This window comes from Chiloscyllium plagiosum, chromosome 24 (genome assembly GCF_004010195.1).
Source record: "Chiloscyllium plagiosum isolate BGI_BamShark_2017 chromosome 24, ASM401019v2, whole genome shotgun sequence".
NCBI lineage: Eukaryota > Metazoa > Chordata > Chondrichthyes > Orectolobiformes > Hemiscylliidae > Chiloscyllium > Chiloscyllium plagiosum.
The window spans coordinates 2,480,309-2,497,249 of NC_057733.1; the positions used below are offsets into that span (position 1 = coordinate 2,480,309).

Consider the following 16,941-nt stretch of genomic DNA (forward strand, 5'->3'; position numbering starts at 1 on the left):
GAACTTTGCTATTTAATTCCAATGTTCTACATTTTCTATCCTGAAAGTATTGTTACAACACGGAGGTGAAACCCTCTGTTAATTAAACCAAACATCCAGAAAAGCTCACCTCATAATCTATTAAAATATGACTGACAGAGAACTCCCAAATTCCACTATTTAAAGAAAATAACTATCTTAATTTTAGCTGTAAAAGTGAACATGAAACAACAACTATTCACAATCGTAAGCCCCCCTTTCTTTTGACTGCTTATTTCCTGCCTCCAACTCTATAACAATTTGCTGTTCCAATAAGACACTTACTAAAATTACATAACTTAATTTCAAAACCACACAGACGCTGTCATCTTCTGTGATTTCATTCTTCCGGCTTCTGAATTCCCTGGGTTGTCTTCTTGCTTTTTAGTGTATGTTTCATATGAATAGGTACCTTTGATAGATCCAAGAAATTAGGAAACACTCTCTAGCTCAATGGCAGTTGCTCTCTGTCTCCAGTTTTCAAAATGTATACCCCCAAGATTGGTTCGCCTCATTGGTTCAATGTTGGGAAAACAATAAATTCAAACTCAATTGGGTTTTAGAATCCTGGGGGATAATTTAAACTGATTGGTTAAATTTGAATTGCTGTCAAAACAGCAACCAAAACTGAGTTATCCATTTCACAGCCAAATGTTACATATTTTCAATTTTCCAGTACACTCTGGGACTGCCATCTGGTCATATACACAGGTGCTTGTGATCTCTCAGTTCAGAACAGCATTCACTCAGTCCTAAAGGTACAGTACACACCTTCAACGTTATAATTTAATTAATAGAGGTGTTCACCTCCGTATTGTAACAGTATCAACCTTATAGTACGTTGCCCAATTCCTTATCCTTGGCATCTACACCTGGACATCAGTTGCTAATACCATCCTTAGGAATGTAACGATGGAGCCTCACAAGTATACACAAGCATAGTTTATTCAGCAGTATGCCAAATAGTGATTTGGAGCACAGAATATCTCTTATTTTTCCTCACTAACCCAGGAATGCCAAGGTCTATTGTATAACTTAAACAACTTATTCAGTATGGCTAAAAGGAGGCACTACAAGAGTCACTCAGATTAAACTTGGAATTCTAGTGTGATGAACGTCAAGATTTAACATTTGCCTAGGATGCGATTGCTGATGAGTTGGTGAGATCAGACGTATCATTACAAATGTCACAAACTACACTCATCATTTCTGAATATCAGACTTTACCACTCAATGTTGTATTGGACTCTGGCTGTGAGGCTGCATTAGGAAACCAACATTACAATACCTGATGCCAGACCTACACTGGATTGAGGTTGGCATTCAGTACATATCCAGCACTGGATGTGCAGATTGCAGTCACTGGCAAAATGGTGTGTAATTTTCACACCATGGTCACTTTGGTTGTGAAAACACCCCAGCCATAACACTATAGATTCCAGATTTCCGAACACCTTCTAATAATGAAAGACAATATTTGACCTTGAAAGTGCCATATACTGGATGGTATATATGTACCTATGGGTACAGGTCTGTCACTGTACCACAGTGAGCTATGGTACCAGTGGGTACAAGTATGTCACTATACCACACTGAGCTATGGTGCCACGAGGTATCTGTATAATATCTACATACATACACTTGGTACGTCCAACTCTGGTGGGCACAGGTCTGTCATCGCATAACACCAGGTGATCAGTCTCAACCACTGAGGAAATAAAGTACTTTAAGAGCATCATCTTACTCTCACTTCCCTCTCTCTGCTCCATATTCCTTTGTACCTCAGTGAATTGTGGCTCTGCACCATCAGTTTCCCAAACTCTTGGTAATCCCTGGATTTCAAAGCTTCAGCTGCATCAGTCGTGCGTTTGATTTCACTGATGACGTGACGTGCCCTGCAATACACCTCCTTATCCAGATGGGCCTCAGCCGCTAAGGGCGAGAGACAGCGGAGACAGACAGAGCAGAAGTAGACACATGGGAAAGAAAGAGAAAGAGGGGGTTCAAGTAGGATGGAATGGAAAGGGAGGAGGCACATGAGGAAGGTAAGACATGAGTAGGGCACAGAGAGAGGGAGCAAAAGGTAGAAATGAATTACGCCAAAGAAGAAGCAAATGTATATTTCTTTAGTAAATTCAATAGTGTATTTCAAGATATCCCAAATACTTTACAGACAATAAAGTACTTTGAAGTTTTATAATGTTAAGAAACATATTGCTCAAAATGCATACAGCAGAATACCACAAATACAATTGAGATGGCCTTATTGCACGTGTTTCTTTGAGAAACCAGTAAATAGTGTGATATCTAACCCAACTTTTCAAGATGACAAAGCCAATGATAAGAAACAATTTAGTCTAATCATTCCTTGTGATAAAGACATCAGCATTTATTTCCTATAATTTTATAACCACAAGACATTTTGTCTGCTGGCTGTGGGATTTTACTGTCTGCACCTTGGCTACTCACACAATTCTTTGTGTACTTCAAAAAGGCATTCATTGTTTGTAACAAACTTTGGGGCATCTTAAGAACCTGAAAGGCACTCTAGGCAAAATCTGGCTTCCTTTCAATGTTAATGCTTACAGCTGCCCTTTAATCTGGGTGACAAGAATACAGAATGCTATTATTGAATACACAAACTATTATTGAAATTGTCAGTCAGTAGTTTTAAGAATTAATTAGATAAACACTTGAGGAAAAACACCACATCATAGCAACTGGGGAAAGACAGAATTGAAATCAAAGGGATTGGAGCTGGTACCAGCATAGACCCACATCCAGTGGATTAGGCGTAATTTCTGACCCTATAAAATCAGTATTAGAGTTCTCTGCTGCCACAGTCCCTGGTGTACTTTGAACAAGCTGGAAACTGGTACTGAATGGAACTGAGTGGACAGGAGAGCGCTTTCAGGAACAGAGACAGAAACGGTGGTTGTAATTTTAAATTCTATTAAGTGTTTCTTAAAAATTAATTAATGGGATGTGGGCATAACTGGTAACACCATCATAAGTTGCCCAATATCATGTGCTCTCAAATCGGGGTGAATGAGTCATCCTGCTGACCCACTATAGTTCATTGTGACATGAATCCACCATCTGACTAGAGTGGGAGTTCTAGGACTTTTACCCAGCAACAAAGAAGGATCAATCTGCTGTAAATTGGAAGTGATGGCATTATCCTTGCAGGGTGAGTTTGGGAGTTATGACCAAAGGAGAATGATAATGGGGAGTGATGTAAATTAGGTGGGTGGATTGACAGCTAATGTCATTTAACTATCCCAACAAGTCCAAAAACAGATTCAAGAAACACTTGCACTTGTATAATGCCTTTCATGATCTCAGGATATCCAAAGTGCCTTACAACCGAGTGAGTACCAATTATGCATCCAAAGCAGAAAAAGTGCTAGCTAAGTTGAAGTGTAGATCCACAATGTAACATATAAGTCACTTACACGCTGCATAATGGCAAGTAATGTCACTAACACGACTCTGCACCATGATTTCCCCAGAAATGGAATCCATCTCTCACATACTTCATAAACCAATCTTCCCCAGTACTCCTTATTCGCTAATCAACAATGTGCTTTTTCTCTCTGGCCCCCACCCACCTCTGCTTAAAGACAATATATAAAAGCCAAGCCAATACACACCTTTCAGGTCATCCATGGAAGCATCTCGGAGACTCTCCTTCCTGAGCACCCTTGCAGCTTCCATGCACTGCATGCGTCGAGTTGGGTACTCGCTTCCTGTCAGAGTGTGTCGCACATTGGAGTTTGTGATCAGGATCACCACACTGGGGTCATTAAGGGGCACAGGGGTAACTTCCAAAGACCTGAGTTTGGAACAGTAGGAGTTAAGTACTTCTAGCCCTATGAATGTGTTTCTCATTGAGGGCAACCACAAATGCACATCCAAAAGAACAGTCATAAAACATGAAAATAATTAACCTCACACCTTCCTTACATTAAGGTTCCCATAAATGTTGAGAAAAACTCACTAGCTTATTCCTGGGCCTTTTGTGAACTTTGTAGCACATTGAGTTGGGGCATGTTATTTTTGAGATATTCAGATTATTGCTTCAGGGCTGCATGGTGGCTCAGCGGGTAGCACTGCTGCCTTACAGTGTCAGGAATCTGGATTTGATCCCACCCTAGAGCAACTGTCTGTGTGGAGTTTGCACATTCTCTCAGTGTCTGGGTGGGTTTCCTCCCACAGTTCAAAGATGGGCAGGCTAGGTGAGTTAGCCAGGAGAAATGCAGGGTTACAGGAATAGGGTGGAGGGCTGGGTCTGGGTGGGATGTTCTTCGGAGGGTCAGTATGGATTCGGGTCGAGTGGTCTGCTTCCACACTGTAGGGATTTTATGATTCATCAAATAGTTTAAACTAGAGTGCAGGGGTAGAGAACCAGAGCAGCAGGTCAGCAAGTGGGGGGATTAAAGTGAAGGAGAAAGTCAGAAAGGAAGGATAGGCAGAGACAGATAAATGAACACAAAGGTACTATCAGGCTGAAGTGTGTTTATTTCAATGCAAGGAGTATTATAAGTAAGGCAGGTTATACCCTGGATCAGTACATGGGACTATGATGTTGTGGCTATTACAGAAACTTGGTTGAGAGAAGGACAGGACTGGCTGCTCAACATTCTAGAGTTTCGTTGTTTTAGATGATATGGAGAAGAAGGTAAAAGAGGTGGAAAAGTTGCATTACTAATCAGGGAGAACATCACAGATGCACTCAGAGAGGGTATACTGGAGGGGTCATCCAATAGAGGAGGTGCCATACTGGACCTTAACTGGCTAATGAGCCTGGCCAGGTGACTGACCTTTCAGTGATCACAACTCCTTAAGATAGCTATGAATAAGGATAAGTCAGGACCTTGCAGGAAGGTACTAATTTGGCAGGGGAGCAAGTTATGTCTGTATTAGACAGAAGCCGGAGAGTGTTAATTGGAAGGAGCTGTTATCAGGGAAGTCCACGTTTGATATGTGGGAATTGTTTAAAGACCTGCTGAAGAGAGCTCAAACCGACATGTTCCAGTAAGGGGGAAGAAACAGGATGGCAAGGTAAGAGACCCTTGGATAATGAGGTAGATTGCAAATTTAGTCAAAAGAAGAACAGATGCATATGTAAGGTTTAGGAAGCTAAAATTGACAGGGTATCTGAGGAATATAAAAAAAAGCAGGAAAAAACTCAAGCAGGGAATTAGGAGAGCAAGAAGAGACCATGAAATGAGTTTAGCAACATAGGGTCACAAGAATCCAAAGGCATTCTATACATACAGGGAGAAGAACCCACTCAAGGATAAAGGAGGGAACTTGTGTTCGGAGACAGAGCATGTGGGAAGAATCCTAACCGAATACTTTGCATCAGTATTCACCCAGGAGAAGAATATGGGGCAGAATGAGATTAGTGTGGAGCATGCTAATAGGCCGTGGCCTTTTGAAATCAAGAAACGTGGGTCTCTTGAAAAAAACTAAGTCCCCATGGCATGATGTATCTACCCCAGGCTGTTGAGAGAGGCAAGAGAGAGGATTACTGGGGCCTTGACCAAGATCTTTGTAATCGTGCTAGCCACTGGAGAGATTTGAAGGACTGGCAAACAGCTAATGTTGTTCCTTTGCTCAAGAAGAGTAATAGGGATAATACAGGAAACGACAGACCAGTGAGTTTCACACTGGTGGTTGGGAAGATATTGGAGAGAATTCTTAGGGATAGGATTTACACGCATTTGGAAAAGCATGGCCTAATTAGAGAGAGTCAGCATTACTTTCTGTGGGGCAGGTCGTGTCTTACTAATTTGATTGAATTTTTCAAGGAGATAACAAAGATGATTAATGAGGGTAGAGCAGTGGATGTTGTCTACATGGATTTTAGTAAGGCTTTCGACAAGGTCCCTCATGGTAAGCTCATCCAGGAGCTTAACATGCATAGAATCCACGGTGACTTGGCCACTTGAATTTGGAATTGGCAGAGAGTAATAGTGGAAGGGTATTTTTCAGGATAGAGGTTCGAGACTAGTTGTATTCTGCAGGAGACCTCTGCTTTTGTGACATATATAAATGATTTGGATGAAAATGTAAATGGATGAGTTAGTATGTTTACAGATGACACGAAGATAGGTGAAGTTGTGGATAGTATAGAAGGGTGTCAAAGGATACAGTAAGATGTAGATCAGTTGCAGATATGGGCAGAGAATGGCAGATGGAGTTTAAACCAGGTAAGTGTGAGGTGCTGCATTTTGGGAGATCAAATGTTAAGGAAAGGTATACAATTAATGGCAGGACCCTGTTCAGCATTAGTGTACACAGGGATCTTGGGGTTCAAGCTCATAGCTCCCTGAAAGTAGCCAGGCAAATAAATAGGGTGGTAAAGGTGGCATTTGGCACACTTGCCTTTCTTAATCAGGGAACTGAGTGCAAGAGTCCGGATGTCATGTTGCAGCTATATAAGACTTTGGTTAGGCCACACATAGACAATAGACAATAGGTGCAGGAGTAGGCCATTCTGCCCTTCGAACCTGCACCACCATTCAATATGATCATGGCTGATCATCCTTAATCAGTATCCTGTTCCTGCTTTATCTCCATAACCCTTGATTCCACTATCCTTGAGAGTTCTATCCAACTCTTTCTTAAATGAATCCAGAGACCGGGCATCCACTGCCCTCTGGGGCAGAGCATTCCACACAGCCACCACTCTCTGGGTGAAGAAGTTTCCCCTCATCTCTGTCCTAAATGGTCCACCCCGTATTTTTAAGCTGTGTTCTCTGGTTCGGCACTCACCCATCAGCGGAAACATGTTTCCTGCCTCCAGAGTGTCCAATCTTTTAATAATCTTATATGTCTCAATCAGATCCCCTCTCAGTCTTCTAAACTCAAGGACTCAATCCCTCTTGTTATGAAGGTCAGCATGCTATTAGCCTTCTTCACTACCTGCTGTGCCTGCATGCTTACCTTCATTGACTGGTGTACAAGACACCCAGATCTCTTTGTACTGCCCCTTTACCTAAATTGATTCCATTTAGGTAGTAATCTGCCTTCCTGTTCTTGCCACCAAAGTGGATAACCATACATTTATCCACATTAAACTGCATCTGCCATGCATCTGACCACTCACCTAACCTGTCCAGGTCACCCTGTAATCTCCTAACCTCCTCCTCACATTTCACCCTGCCACCCAGCTTAGTATCATCAGCAAATTTGCTAATGTTATTACTAATACCATCTTCTATATCATTAATATATATTGCAAAGAGCTGCGGTCCCAGCACTGATCCCTGCGGTACCCCACTGGTAACTGCCTGCATTCCGAAATGGAGCCGTTTATTACTACTCTTTGTTTTCTGCCAGCCAACCAACTTTCAATCCAAGTTAGTACTTTACCCCCAATACAATGCGGCCTAATTTTGCTCACTAACCTCCTATGTGGGACTTTATCAAAAGCTTTCTGAAAGTCCAGGTACACTACATCTACTGGATCTCCCTCGTCCACCTTCAGAGTTACATCCTCAAAAAATTCCAGAAGATTAATCAAGCATGATTTCCCCTTCATAAATCCATGCTGACTCTGACCTATGCTGATGTGTCGTAATTTCATCCTTTATAATAGACTCCAGCATCTTTCCCATTACTGGTCTATAATTTCCTGCTTTCTCTCGCTTACCTTTCTTAAAAAGTGGTACAACATTAGCCACCCTCCAATCCGCAGGAACTGATCCCGAATCTATCGAACTCTGGAAAATAATCACCGACGCATTCACAATTTCTCGTATTCAATTATGATCACCACATTACAGGAAGGATGTGGAAGATTTGGAGAATGTGCAGAAGAGGTTTACCAGAATGCTGCTTGGATTAGAGGGTATGGAGAGGCTAGAAAAACTCTAGGTGTTTTCTCTGGAGCAGTGAAGGCTGAGGGGAGACTTGACAGAATTATGAGCTGCATAGATAGAGCTGATGGTCAGAATCTTCTTCCAAAGTTGGAATGTCTAATACTAGAGGGCATACATTTAAGTGAGAGGGGGAAATTTCAAAGGAGATATGAGGGTCAAGTTTTTATACAGAGAATGGTAGGAGTCTGGAACACACTGCCAGGGCTGGTGGTGAAGGCAGATAAGATAGGGGTGTTTAAGATATGCAAGGAATGGAGGGATATGGACCAAAGGCAGGCAGAAGGGATTAGTTTAATTCGGCATCATGTTCGGCACAACATCATGGGCTGAAGGGCCTGTTCCTGTCCTGTGCTCTACAAATACTCCCTGGCAGATACAACATAGATTAGCTACAGATTAAAGCACCTTTATTATTTCCTAGATTAGTGGTGCTGGAAGAGCACAGCAGTTCAGGCAGCATCCGAGGAGCAGTAAAATCAACGTTTCGGGCAAAAGCCCTTCATCAGGAATAAAGGACTATTTCCTAACCTAACTCTAAAGTCAAAATATATCATGGATTAGATAGAAACAAGATTAGAACAATAATTTAGGTGTGAGCATAATTTAGTTTAACTGAATCATTTATGCCCTCTAATTAAGGTTAAGCTGAACCACAGAAAGAGAGAGAGAGAGAGATGAGATACGACGAGAAAGTGAATGAAACATGTTTTATCCACAAAGATGCAATAGATCTGGATGTCCTTTGCCAAAGATCGTGGCTGACCTTCTATCTTAATGTCATATTCTGGCCTATCTCCATACCTCTCAATTCACTTAAATTCTAAAAATCGAGTCGATTTCAGTTTTCAATATACTCAATGACTAAGTATCCAGACTCCTCTGAAGTACAAGAAAATTACAAACATTCACAGCCTTTCAAATGAAGAAATTTTTCATTTCAAAACTAAATTGCAGAACCCTTATTTGGAGTCTTTGACCTCTAATGCTAAACATCAGCCAATAGAAACATTCTTCCGGCATTTATCCTGTCAGGCACCTTAAGGATTTTGTATCTTCAGCAACAGCAATTCTTCTGCTTTACTGCATATAGATCTAGTCTCCTCACATGACAGTTCCTTCATCTCAGGAATCAGTCTTCATCATTCTCTAAGACAAGTTTATCCCTCCTTCAGAAAAAGAACCAAAAACCCAGTAGTTCTAGGTATGCTCTCACTGTACAACTGCAATAAGCTGTCTTCACTGTTTTCCTCCAACATTTTTGTAATAAAGGTCAACTTAGCATTTGCTTTCCAAATTCCACCTGCACAATAACATTCGGTGATTTGTGCACAAAAATACAAAACTCCCTGTTCTGCTGTATTGTTCATATGTCACTACAGGTCAACATAAGCTACAGGAAGAAAACACTGCCATGGGACTAAGGGGTGGAGATTTCAGGAACCAAAGATCAGATGCAAGGAGGAAATGATTTGAGTGCAATAAATAAGCAGAGAAATCACCTTCCCTGCACATTGCACCAATTCCCCAGCATTTCCTAATATACTTAGCCACATGGCTTGAAAATTATTTTGATCCTTCATTGCTTAATTCTCAGTCGAGTGAAATGTTTCTCCAAGATCAGTTTTATTCTCATGAAGATCAAGACAATTTCCTCAACTGCATCGGCCACTTCTCATTATTCCTTTCATCCACTTGCATGACGTTACCCAACTGCACCTTTGCCTCACTCATCTTAAGCTGAAACCCTCAACCATATGTTGGTTTCCTGTGGATTTAACTGGTTCAATCCCGGCTAGTCTCCCATTTTTGACTCTCTCTCTAACCTTGAGATCATCCAAACCTCTGCTGCCACATCTTAAATCACACTAAAGTCCCACTCAACTCTTCATTCATGCTTGCATATTAGCCCTGAATCCTGGTTTAGCAGTGTCTCAATTTTAGAAATCTCATCCTTGCTTTCAAATCTCCCAGTCCTCTCTCTTCTGCACTTTACCAGCAACACATTTTTCAGCTGTAATCATATCCAGCCCTACAACCATTCAAGTTATTTGTGCTCCTCCAGTTCTTGAATATCCCTGATGTTAAGCACTCCAGTAGTGGCAATGAAGCCCTCATCTCTAGAATTTCATCCTTAAATCTGTTCACACTCTCAAACTGTCTTTATACCAAGCTTTTGGTCATCTGACCAAATATCACCTTGTGTGATTCAGTGCCAAATTTCATTTTATAGTATTCCTTAGATTGGAGGCTGATGAAGAATAGGAACACAGAAACGTGAGTAGTCCACTCAGTTCGCCAAGCCTACAGCCATTCAATACAATCATGGCTGATCAAATATTTCAGTGCTGTTTATTCACCCTATTCCCATAACCCTGTATGCCATTAGTGATCAGAAAAGTATCAATCTCTACCCTAACCATACTCAATGGCTGAGCCATCACATCCTTTTGTGAAAGAGAATCCTAAAGGTTCGCAAGCCTCCAAAAAAATCTCCTTATCTTGGACACAAGTGGAACCCTCTTATTTTTTAATTTTGCCCACTGTTCTAGACTCCTAGGGGAAACTTCATAACTGCATCTACCCAGTTTATCCCTTTAAGCATCTTGTGAGTAAAGATATAATGGTGGTGAAATTTTTAAGGCAGCTGGATGGGCAATACTGAATGAGGCTTTGAATGAGAGGCAAGAGGACTGGAACCAGAGGAATTATGACTCAAGCTGAAAATGTGTTGCTGGAAAAGCGCAGCAGGTCAGGCAGCATCCAAGGAACAGAAGAATCGACGTTTCGGGCATAAGCCCTTCTTCACTTTCTCCTCAAATTATGACTCAAACCAAGCTATCAGAGCTTTGGTTATCAGAGCCATACTACCACAGCAATAGTCTAGTCTTTATAAAAAGGAAGAGAGAGGCCAAAGTTAAGAAAGGCCTCTTAGAGAACAAGGCTGGGAGAATAATTATGGAGAACCAGGAAATGGCAGATAAGTTGAATAAATACTTTACATCAGTCTTCACAGTAAGAAGAACAAAAGGAGAGAGTAGTCTAGCAAAAGTCAGTCAGAACAAAGTAGTGTTCTGTGACAGCCTAAAAGTGCAGATAAATGAACACATGGAAATTCTCCTCTAAACACGTGAGGTTATGCAGCTGAAAACAACCAATGCTGGGGATCACAGTGGGTCAGACAGCATCCATGGTGAGAGAGCAAGCTAACATTTCGAGTCTCTTCATCACAGCTGAAGTGAAGTGTGAAGGGTACAGTATTTATGGTATAGTTTGGGGTGGGGGTGTTATGTGGGTTGTGGCTGTAAGGTGCTGAAAAGATGTTGATAGTTCAGATTAAGTGATCAGAATGTGAGAATGGCAGAACAATGTGTCTCCTGCCAGACTTGAAAAGACAGACAGTCCGCCTGGGTGGAGGGAAGGGAAAGAGGACATGACAATGGAATGTAACAAGCTAAAAGTTAAGGGAAGAAATAATTCACAATTTGAAGATGTTGAACTCAATATTAACTCAGAAGGTCATAAACTGCCTAGATTAGATGTTATTTCTCCAGTGTGTGCAGTGATTCACTGGAACACCGCAGCAAGCCAAGGGCAGACATGTGGGCATGTGAGCAGATTGCTGTGTTAAAATGACCGGCTAAGGGGTCATGCTCACACATAGACCGGAGATTTTCTGCAAAGCGATCACCCAGTCTGCATTTGGTTTCTCCAATGTAGAGTAGGTCACATTGGGTACAGCAAGTACAATAATATTAATTTATGAATGTCGATGTTTGAACGCTCATATTTACAAATGAGATTTCATATCAATATTGATTTTAAATAGCTGACATGTGAACTTTTGCTTGCACTTACAAACAGCTATTTCACATTGTGTTGTGTTCCAACTTGCACACAAATCGACTTATGAAGGCACTCAAGCACTGAACCCATTCATAACCTAGGGGCTGCCTGGAGTTGGGACTGTTCTCCTTGGACAGAAGAAGGTTGACAGGAGATTTGGCACAGGTTTTCAAAATCATGAGCAGGCTTAGATAGAGTAGGGTGGGAGAAGCTGTTCCTGCTTGTAAAAGGAAAAAGAATGACAGCGCATAGATTTAAACCACCTGATGAAGTGCTCCAAAAGCTAGTGCTTCCAAATAAACCTGTTGGGACTATAACCTGGTGTTGTGTGATTTTTAGCTTTAGATTTAAAGTGATTCATAAGAAGCAACATTTTCCACACAGCGAGTAGTTAGGGTATGGAGTGCACTGCCTGGAAATCTTCAGGCAGGTTCACTGGATGATTATTTGAATATAAATGGTGTGGACTGCTATCGGGAAATGACAGGAGACTGCCACTAAGCAATAGAACCTGTGTAGATACGATGGGCCGAAGAACCTCCTTCTGCATCGTAACAATTTTGTCAACTTCATTAAGGATAAAATGCACCGTCTATCACAGGAGTAGCACCACAGACAATCGCCAATTTAATTGGCTGAGGAGGCTACTATTAGCTTACACTATCTACAGTGTGGAAACAGGTCCTTCGGCCCAACAAGTCCACACTGACCCTCCAAAGAGTAACCCACCCAGACCCATTTCCCTCTAACTAATGCAGCGAACACTATGGGCAATTTAGCATGGCCAATTCACCTGGCTTGCACATCTCTGGACTGTGGGAGGAAACCGGAGCACCCGGAGGAAACCCACGCAGACACAGGGAGAATGTGCAAACTCCACACACAGTCGCCCAAGGCTGGAATCGAACCTGGGTCCCTAGAACATTTTTTTTTAAATTAGTGGTTACTTGTTGATTTAACTGATATATTCTTATAGAAACATAATTTTACTACCTCTGTGGAAGGCGATGTACTGGTGGTATTATCCCTAGTCTATGAATCCAGAGACCCAGACAATGTTCTGGGAACCCAGATTCGAATTCCACCACAGTAGATGGTGGAATTTGATTTCGATAAAATCTGGAATTAAGGGTTTAATGATGGTCATGAAACCATTGTCGATTGTCGGAAAAACCCATCTGGTTCATTACATTTACATTTTTTTCACATTACATTACAGCGTGGAAACAGGCCCTTCGGCCCAACAAGTCCACACCGACCTGCCAAAGCGTAACCCACCCATACCCCTACATTTACCCCTTACCTAACACGACGGGCAATTTAGTATGGCCAATTCACCTGACCTGCACATCTTTGGACTGTGGGAAGAAACCGGAGCACCCGGAGGAAACCCACGCAGACACAGGGAGAACGTGCAAACTCCACACAGTCAGTCGCCTGAGGCAGGAATTGAACCCGGGTCTCTGGTGCTGTGAGGCAGCAGTGCTAACCACTGTGCCACCGTGCCGCCAACAGCGGAAGGAGATCTGTTCCCCCCCCTTAACTGGTCTGGCCTATATGTGACTCCAGACTCACAGCAATGTGGTTGACTCGCAGTTGCTCTCTGAAATGGCCTCGCAAGCTGTTACGTTGTACCAATCGCTACAAAGTCTCAAAGAAATTGAACCGGACAGATCACCTGGCATTGACCTCGGCACTGAGAAAGACAATGGCAGAAACAACTCTGTCGACCCTGCAAAGTCCTCCTCATTAATATCTAGGGGCTAGTGCCTATATTGGGAGAGCTGTCTCAAAGACTATGGAAGCAACAACCTGACACAGTCATACTCACAGAATCATTCCAAAAATACAATGCCTAACAATGTCCCAAATACCTCCATTACCATTCCTGGATATATCCTGTCTCACCGGCAGGACAGACCCAGCAGAGGTGGCAGCACCATGCTATACTGTCAGGAGGGAGTTGCTCTTGGAGTCCTCAACATTGTCTCTGACCCTATGAACTCTTGTACCTTCAGGTTAAACATGGGCAAGCAAAACATCCTGTCCTCCCTCAGTTGATGAATCGGTACTCCTCCATGTTGAGCAACACTTAGAGGAAGCACTGAGAATGGCAAGGCACAAAATGCACTCTGGGTGGGGGATTTCAATGTTTACCACCAAGGGTGGCTTGGCAACAATACTATTGATCGAACTGGTCAGGTCCTAAAGGATATAGCTGCTAGACTGGGTCTGCGGGAGGCAGCGAAGGAACCTACAGAGTGAAAAACACACTTGATCTCATTCTCACCAATCTGCCAGCTGCAGATGCATCTGTCCATGACAGTATCGGTAAGAGCGACCACTGCAGAATCCTTATCGAGACAAAGTCCTGACTTCACATTGAGAATAACCTAATTGTGTTGTATGGCGCTATAATTGTGCTAAATGGGACAGACTTCGAACAGATCTAGTAACTCAAGACTGGGCATCCTTGGAGGCGCTGGTGGGCCATCAACAGCAGTAGAATTATACTCCAGCACAACCTGTAACCTCATGGTTCAGCATATCCACCACTCAACCCAGCATATCAGTGTAAAAGATAAGGCTGAAGCTTTCACAGCAATCTTCAGCCAGAAGTGTCAAGTGGATGATCCATCGCGGTCTCCTCCAGTGGTCCCCAACATTACAGATGCCAGTCTTCAGCCAATTTGATTCATTCTATGTGACATCAAGAAACAGTTGGAGACACTGGACACTGCAAAGGCTCCTGTCCCTGACAACATTCCAGCAATAGTACTGAAGACTTGAGTTTCAGAAGCTGCCACTCCCCTGGCCAAGCTGTTCCAGTACAGTTACAACAATGGCATCTACCTAACAATGTGGAAATTTGCCTAAGTATGTCATATACATAAAAAACATGACAAATCCAATTCAGCCAATTACTGCCCCATTAGTCTACTTTCAATCATCAGTAAAATGATGGAAGGTGTCATCAACAGTGCTATAAAGCAGCACCTGCTCAGCAGTAACCTGTTCAGTGACGTCCAGTTTGGGTTCCATCAGGGCCACTCGGTTCCTGACCTCATTACAACCTCTGTTCAAACGTGGACAAAAGAGCTGAATTCCAGAGGTGAAGTGAAAGTGACAGCCCTTGACAGCAAGGCTGCATTAGACCAGGTTTGGCATCAAACAGCACTGGCAAAACTGAAATCAATGGGTATCAGGAGGCAAACTCACTGTGATTAGTGTCACACCTGATGCACCAGACACATCGGAAGATGTATGTGGTTGTTGGAGGTCAGTCATCTTAGCTCCAGAATATTTCCGCAGAGGTTCCTCAGGGTAGTGCCTTAGTCCCTATCATCTTCCGTTGCTTCATCAATTATCTTCCCTCCATCATAAGGTCAGAAGTGGGAATGTTTCCCAATGACCCCCCAGCTCCATTCACAACTGCTCAAACACTGAAGCAGTAAGCAACAAGGTCTGGACAATATCTGAGCTGACAAGTAACCTTCATGCCACACAAATGCCAGGCTACAACCATTACCAACAAGAGACAATCTAACCACCACCCTTTGACATTGAATGGCGTTACCATCACTGAATCCCCACCATCAACATCCTGGGTTTTATCATTGACCAGAAACTCAACAGACTCATCATATAAATGCAAGTGGCTCCAAGAGTAGGTCAGAGGCTAGGAATACTACAGTGAGTAACTCACCTCCTGACTCCCGAAAGCTTGTCCAGCATCTACATGGCGCAAGTCAGGAGTGTGATGGACTACTCCCCATTTGCCCGAATAAGTACAACTCCATCAACACTGAAGAAGCTTGACACCATCCAGGACAAAGCAGCCCGTTTGATTGGGATTGCATCCATTCCCTCCACCACTGATATTCAGTAGCAGCAGTGTATACTATCTACAAGATGCACTGCAAAAATTCTTCAAAGATCCTCAGACATTACCTTCCAAACCCAAGACTACTTTCACCTAGAATGGATAAGGGCAGCAGATATATGAGAACACTACCACCTTTAAGTTCACCTCCAAGCCACTCACCATCCTGACTTGGAAATATATTGCCATTCCTTCACTGTCACTGGGTCAAAATCTTGGAATTCCCAACTCAATGGCATTGTGGGTCAACCCATAGCAGGTGGTCGTCAAGAAGGCAGCTCACTAGCACCTTCTCAAGGGCACTTAGGGACAGTGAATAAATGCTGGCCAGCCAAAAACACCCACATCTCACTAAAAATAATAAAAAAGGAGTAACTACTGGGCTTAGCGGAAGTCATAGCAATAGAGCTCTCATCTGCCTCAAACATAGAAGACAGAGATGGTGGTGGAGGGTTGTTTTTCAGACTGGAGGTCTGTGACCAGTGAAGTGCCACAAGGATCGGGTGCTGGGTCCACTATTTTTCAAAATTTATTTAAATGATTTGGATGTGAGCATAAGAGTTATAGTGTGTAAGTTTGCAGATGACACCAAAATTGGAGGTGTAGTGGACAGCGAAGAAGGTTACCTCAGATTACAACGGGATCTTGATCAGATGGGCCAATGGGCTGAGAAGTGGCAGATGGAGTTTAATTTAGATAAATGTGAGGTGCTGCACTTTGGGAAAGCAAATCTTAGAAGACTTATACACTTAATGGGAAGGTCCCAGGGGGTGCAGGTTCATAGCTCCTTGAAAGTGGAGTCACAGGTAGACAAGATAGAGAAGAAAGCATTTGGAATGCTTTCCTTTATTGGTCAGAGTATTGAGTACAGGAGTTGGGAGGTCACGTTGCGTCTGTACAGGACATCAGTTATTGGCAGAATGGCAGGAAGCAGAGGTAAAGGTTGCGGTGAGTTTTTGTGACTAGAAATGTGTGTCTAGTGGGGCTTGATTTAATTTGATTTGATTTATTGTTGTCACATGTATCAAGATATAGTGAAAGGTTTTTTCTGCATGCTCTACAGGTAGATTGTACCATACCAAGTGCTTCAGGTAGCAGAATAGCATGCAGAATATGGTATTACAGTCACAGGGAAAGTGTAAAGAGAGATCAACACAAACATTTGAGAGATTTTGCAAGAATCAGTGTTGCAGCCTGATGAGTTAGACTTTAATGTAGGATGCTGAAAATGTGTTGCTGGAAAAGCGCAGCAGGTCAGGCAGCATCCAGGGAACAGGAGAATCGACGTTTCGGGCATAAGCCCTT

The 16,941-nt window shown here is 42.6% G+C and overlaps 1 protein-coding gene across 2 annotated transcripts in view; it reads right to left on the reverse strand.

Annotated features, from left to right (window-relative positions):
- The window catches only part of galk1 (galactokinase 1), a 45,633-nt gene that overhangs the window by 14,448 nt on the left and 14,244 nt on the right, over window positions 1–16,941 (reverse strand). For both annotated transcript variants that reach the window (XM_043714288.1, XM_043714289.1), the window contains exons 5-6: window positions 3,672–3,853; window positions 1,800–1,950 (exon numbers count right to left, since the gene is read on the reverse strand). In XM_043714288.1, coding sequence (XP_043570223.1) covers window positions 1,800–1,950; window positions 3,672–3,853 — 333 coding nt within the window. The remainder of the gene's footprint in view (window positions 1–1,799; window positions 1,951–3,671; window positions 3,854–16,941) is intronic.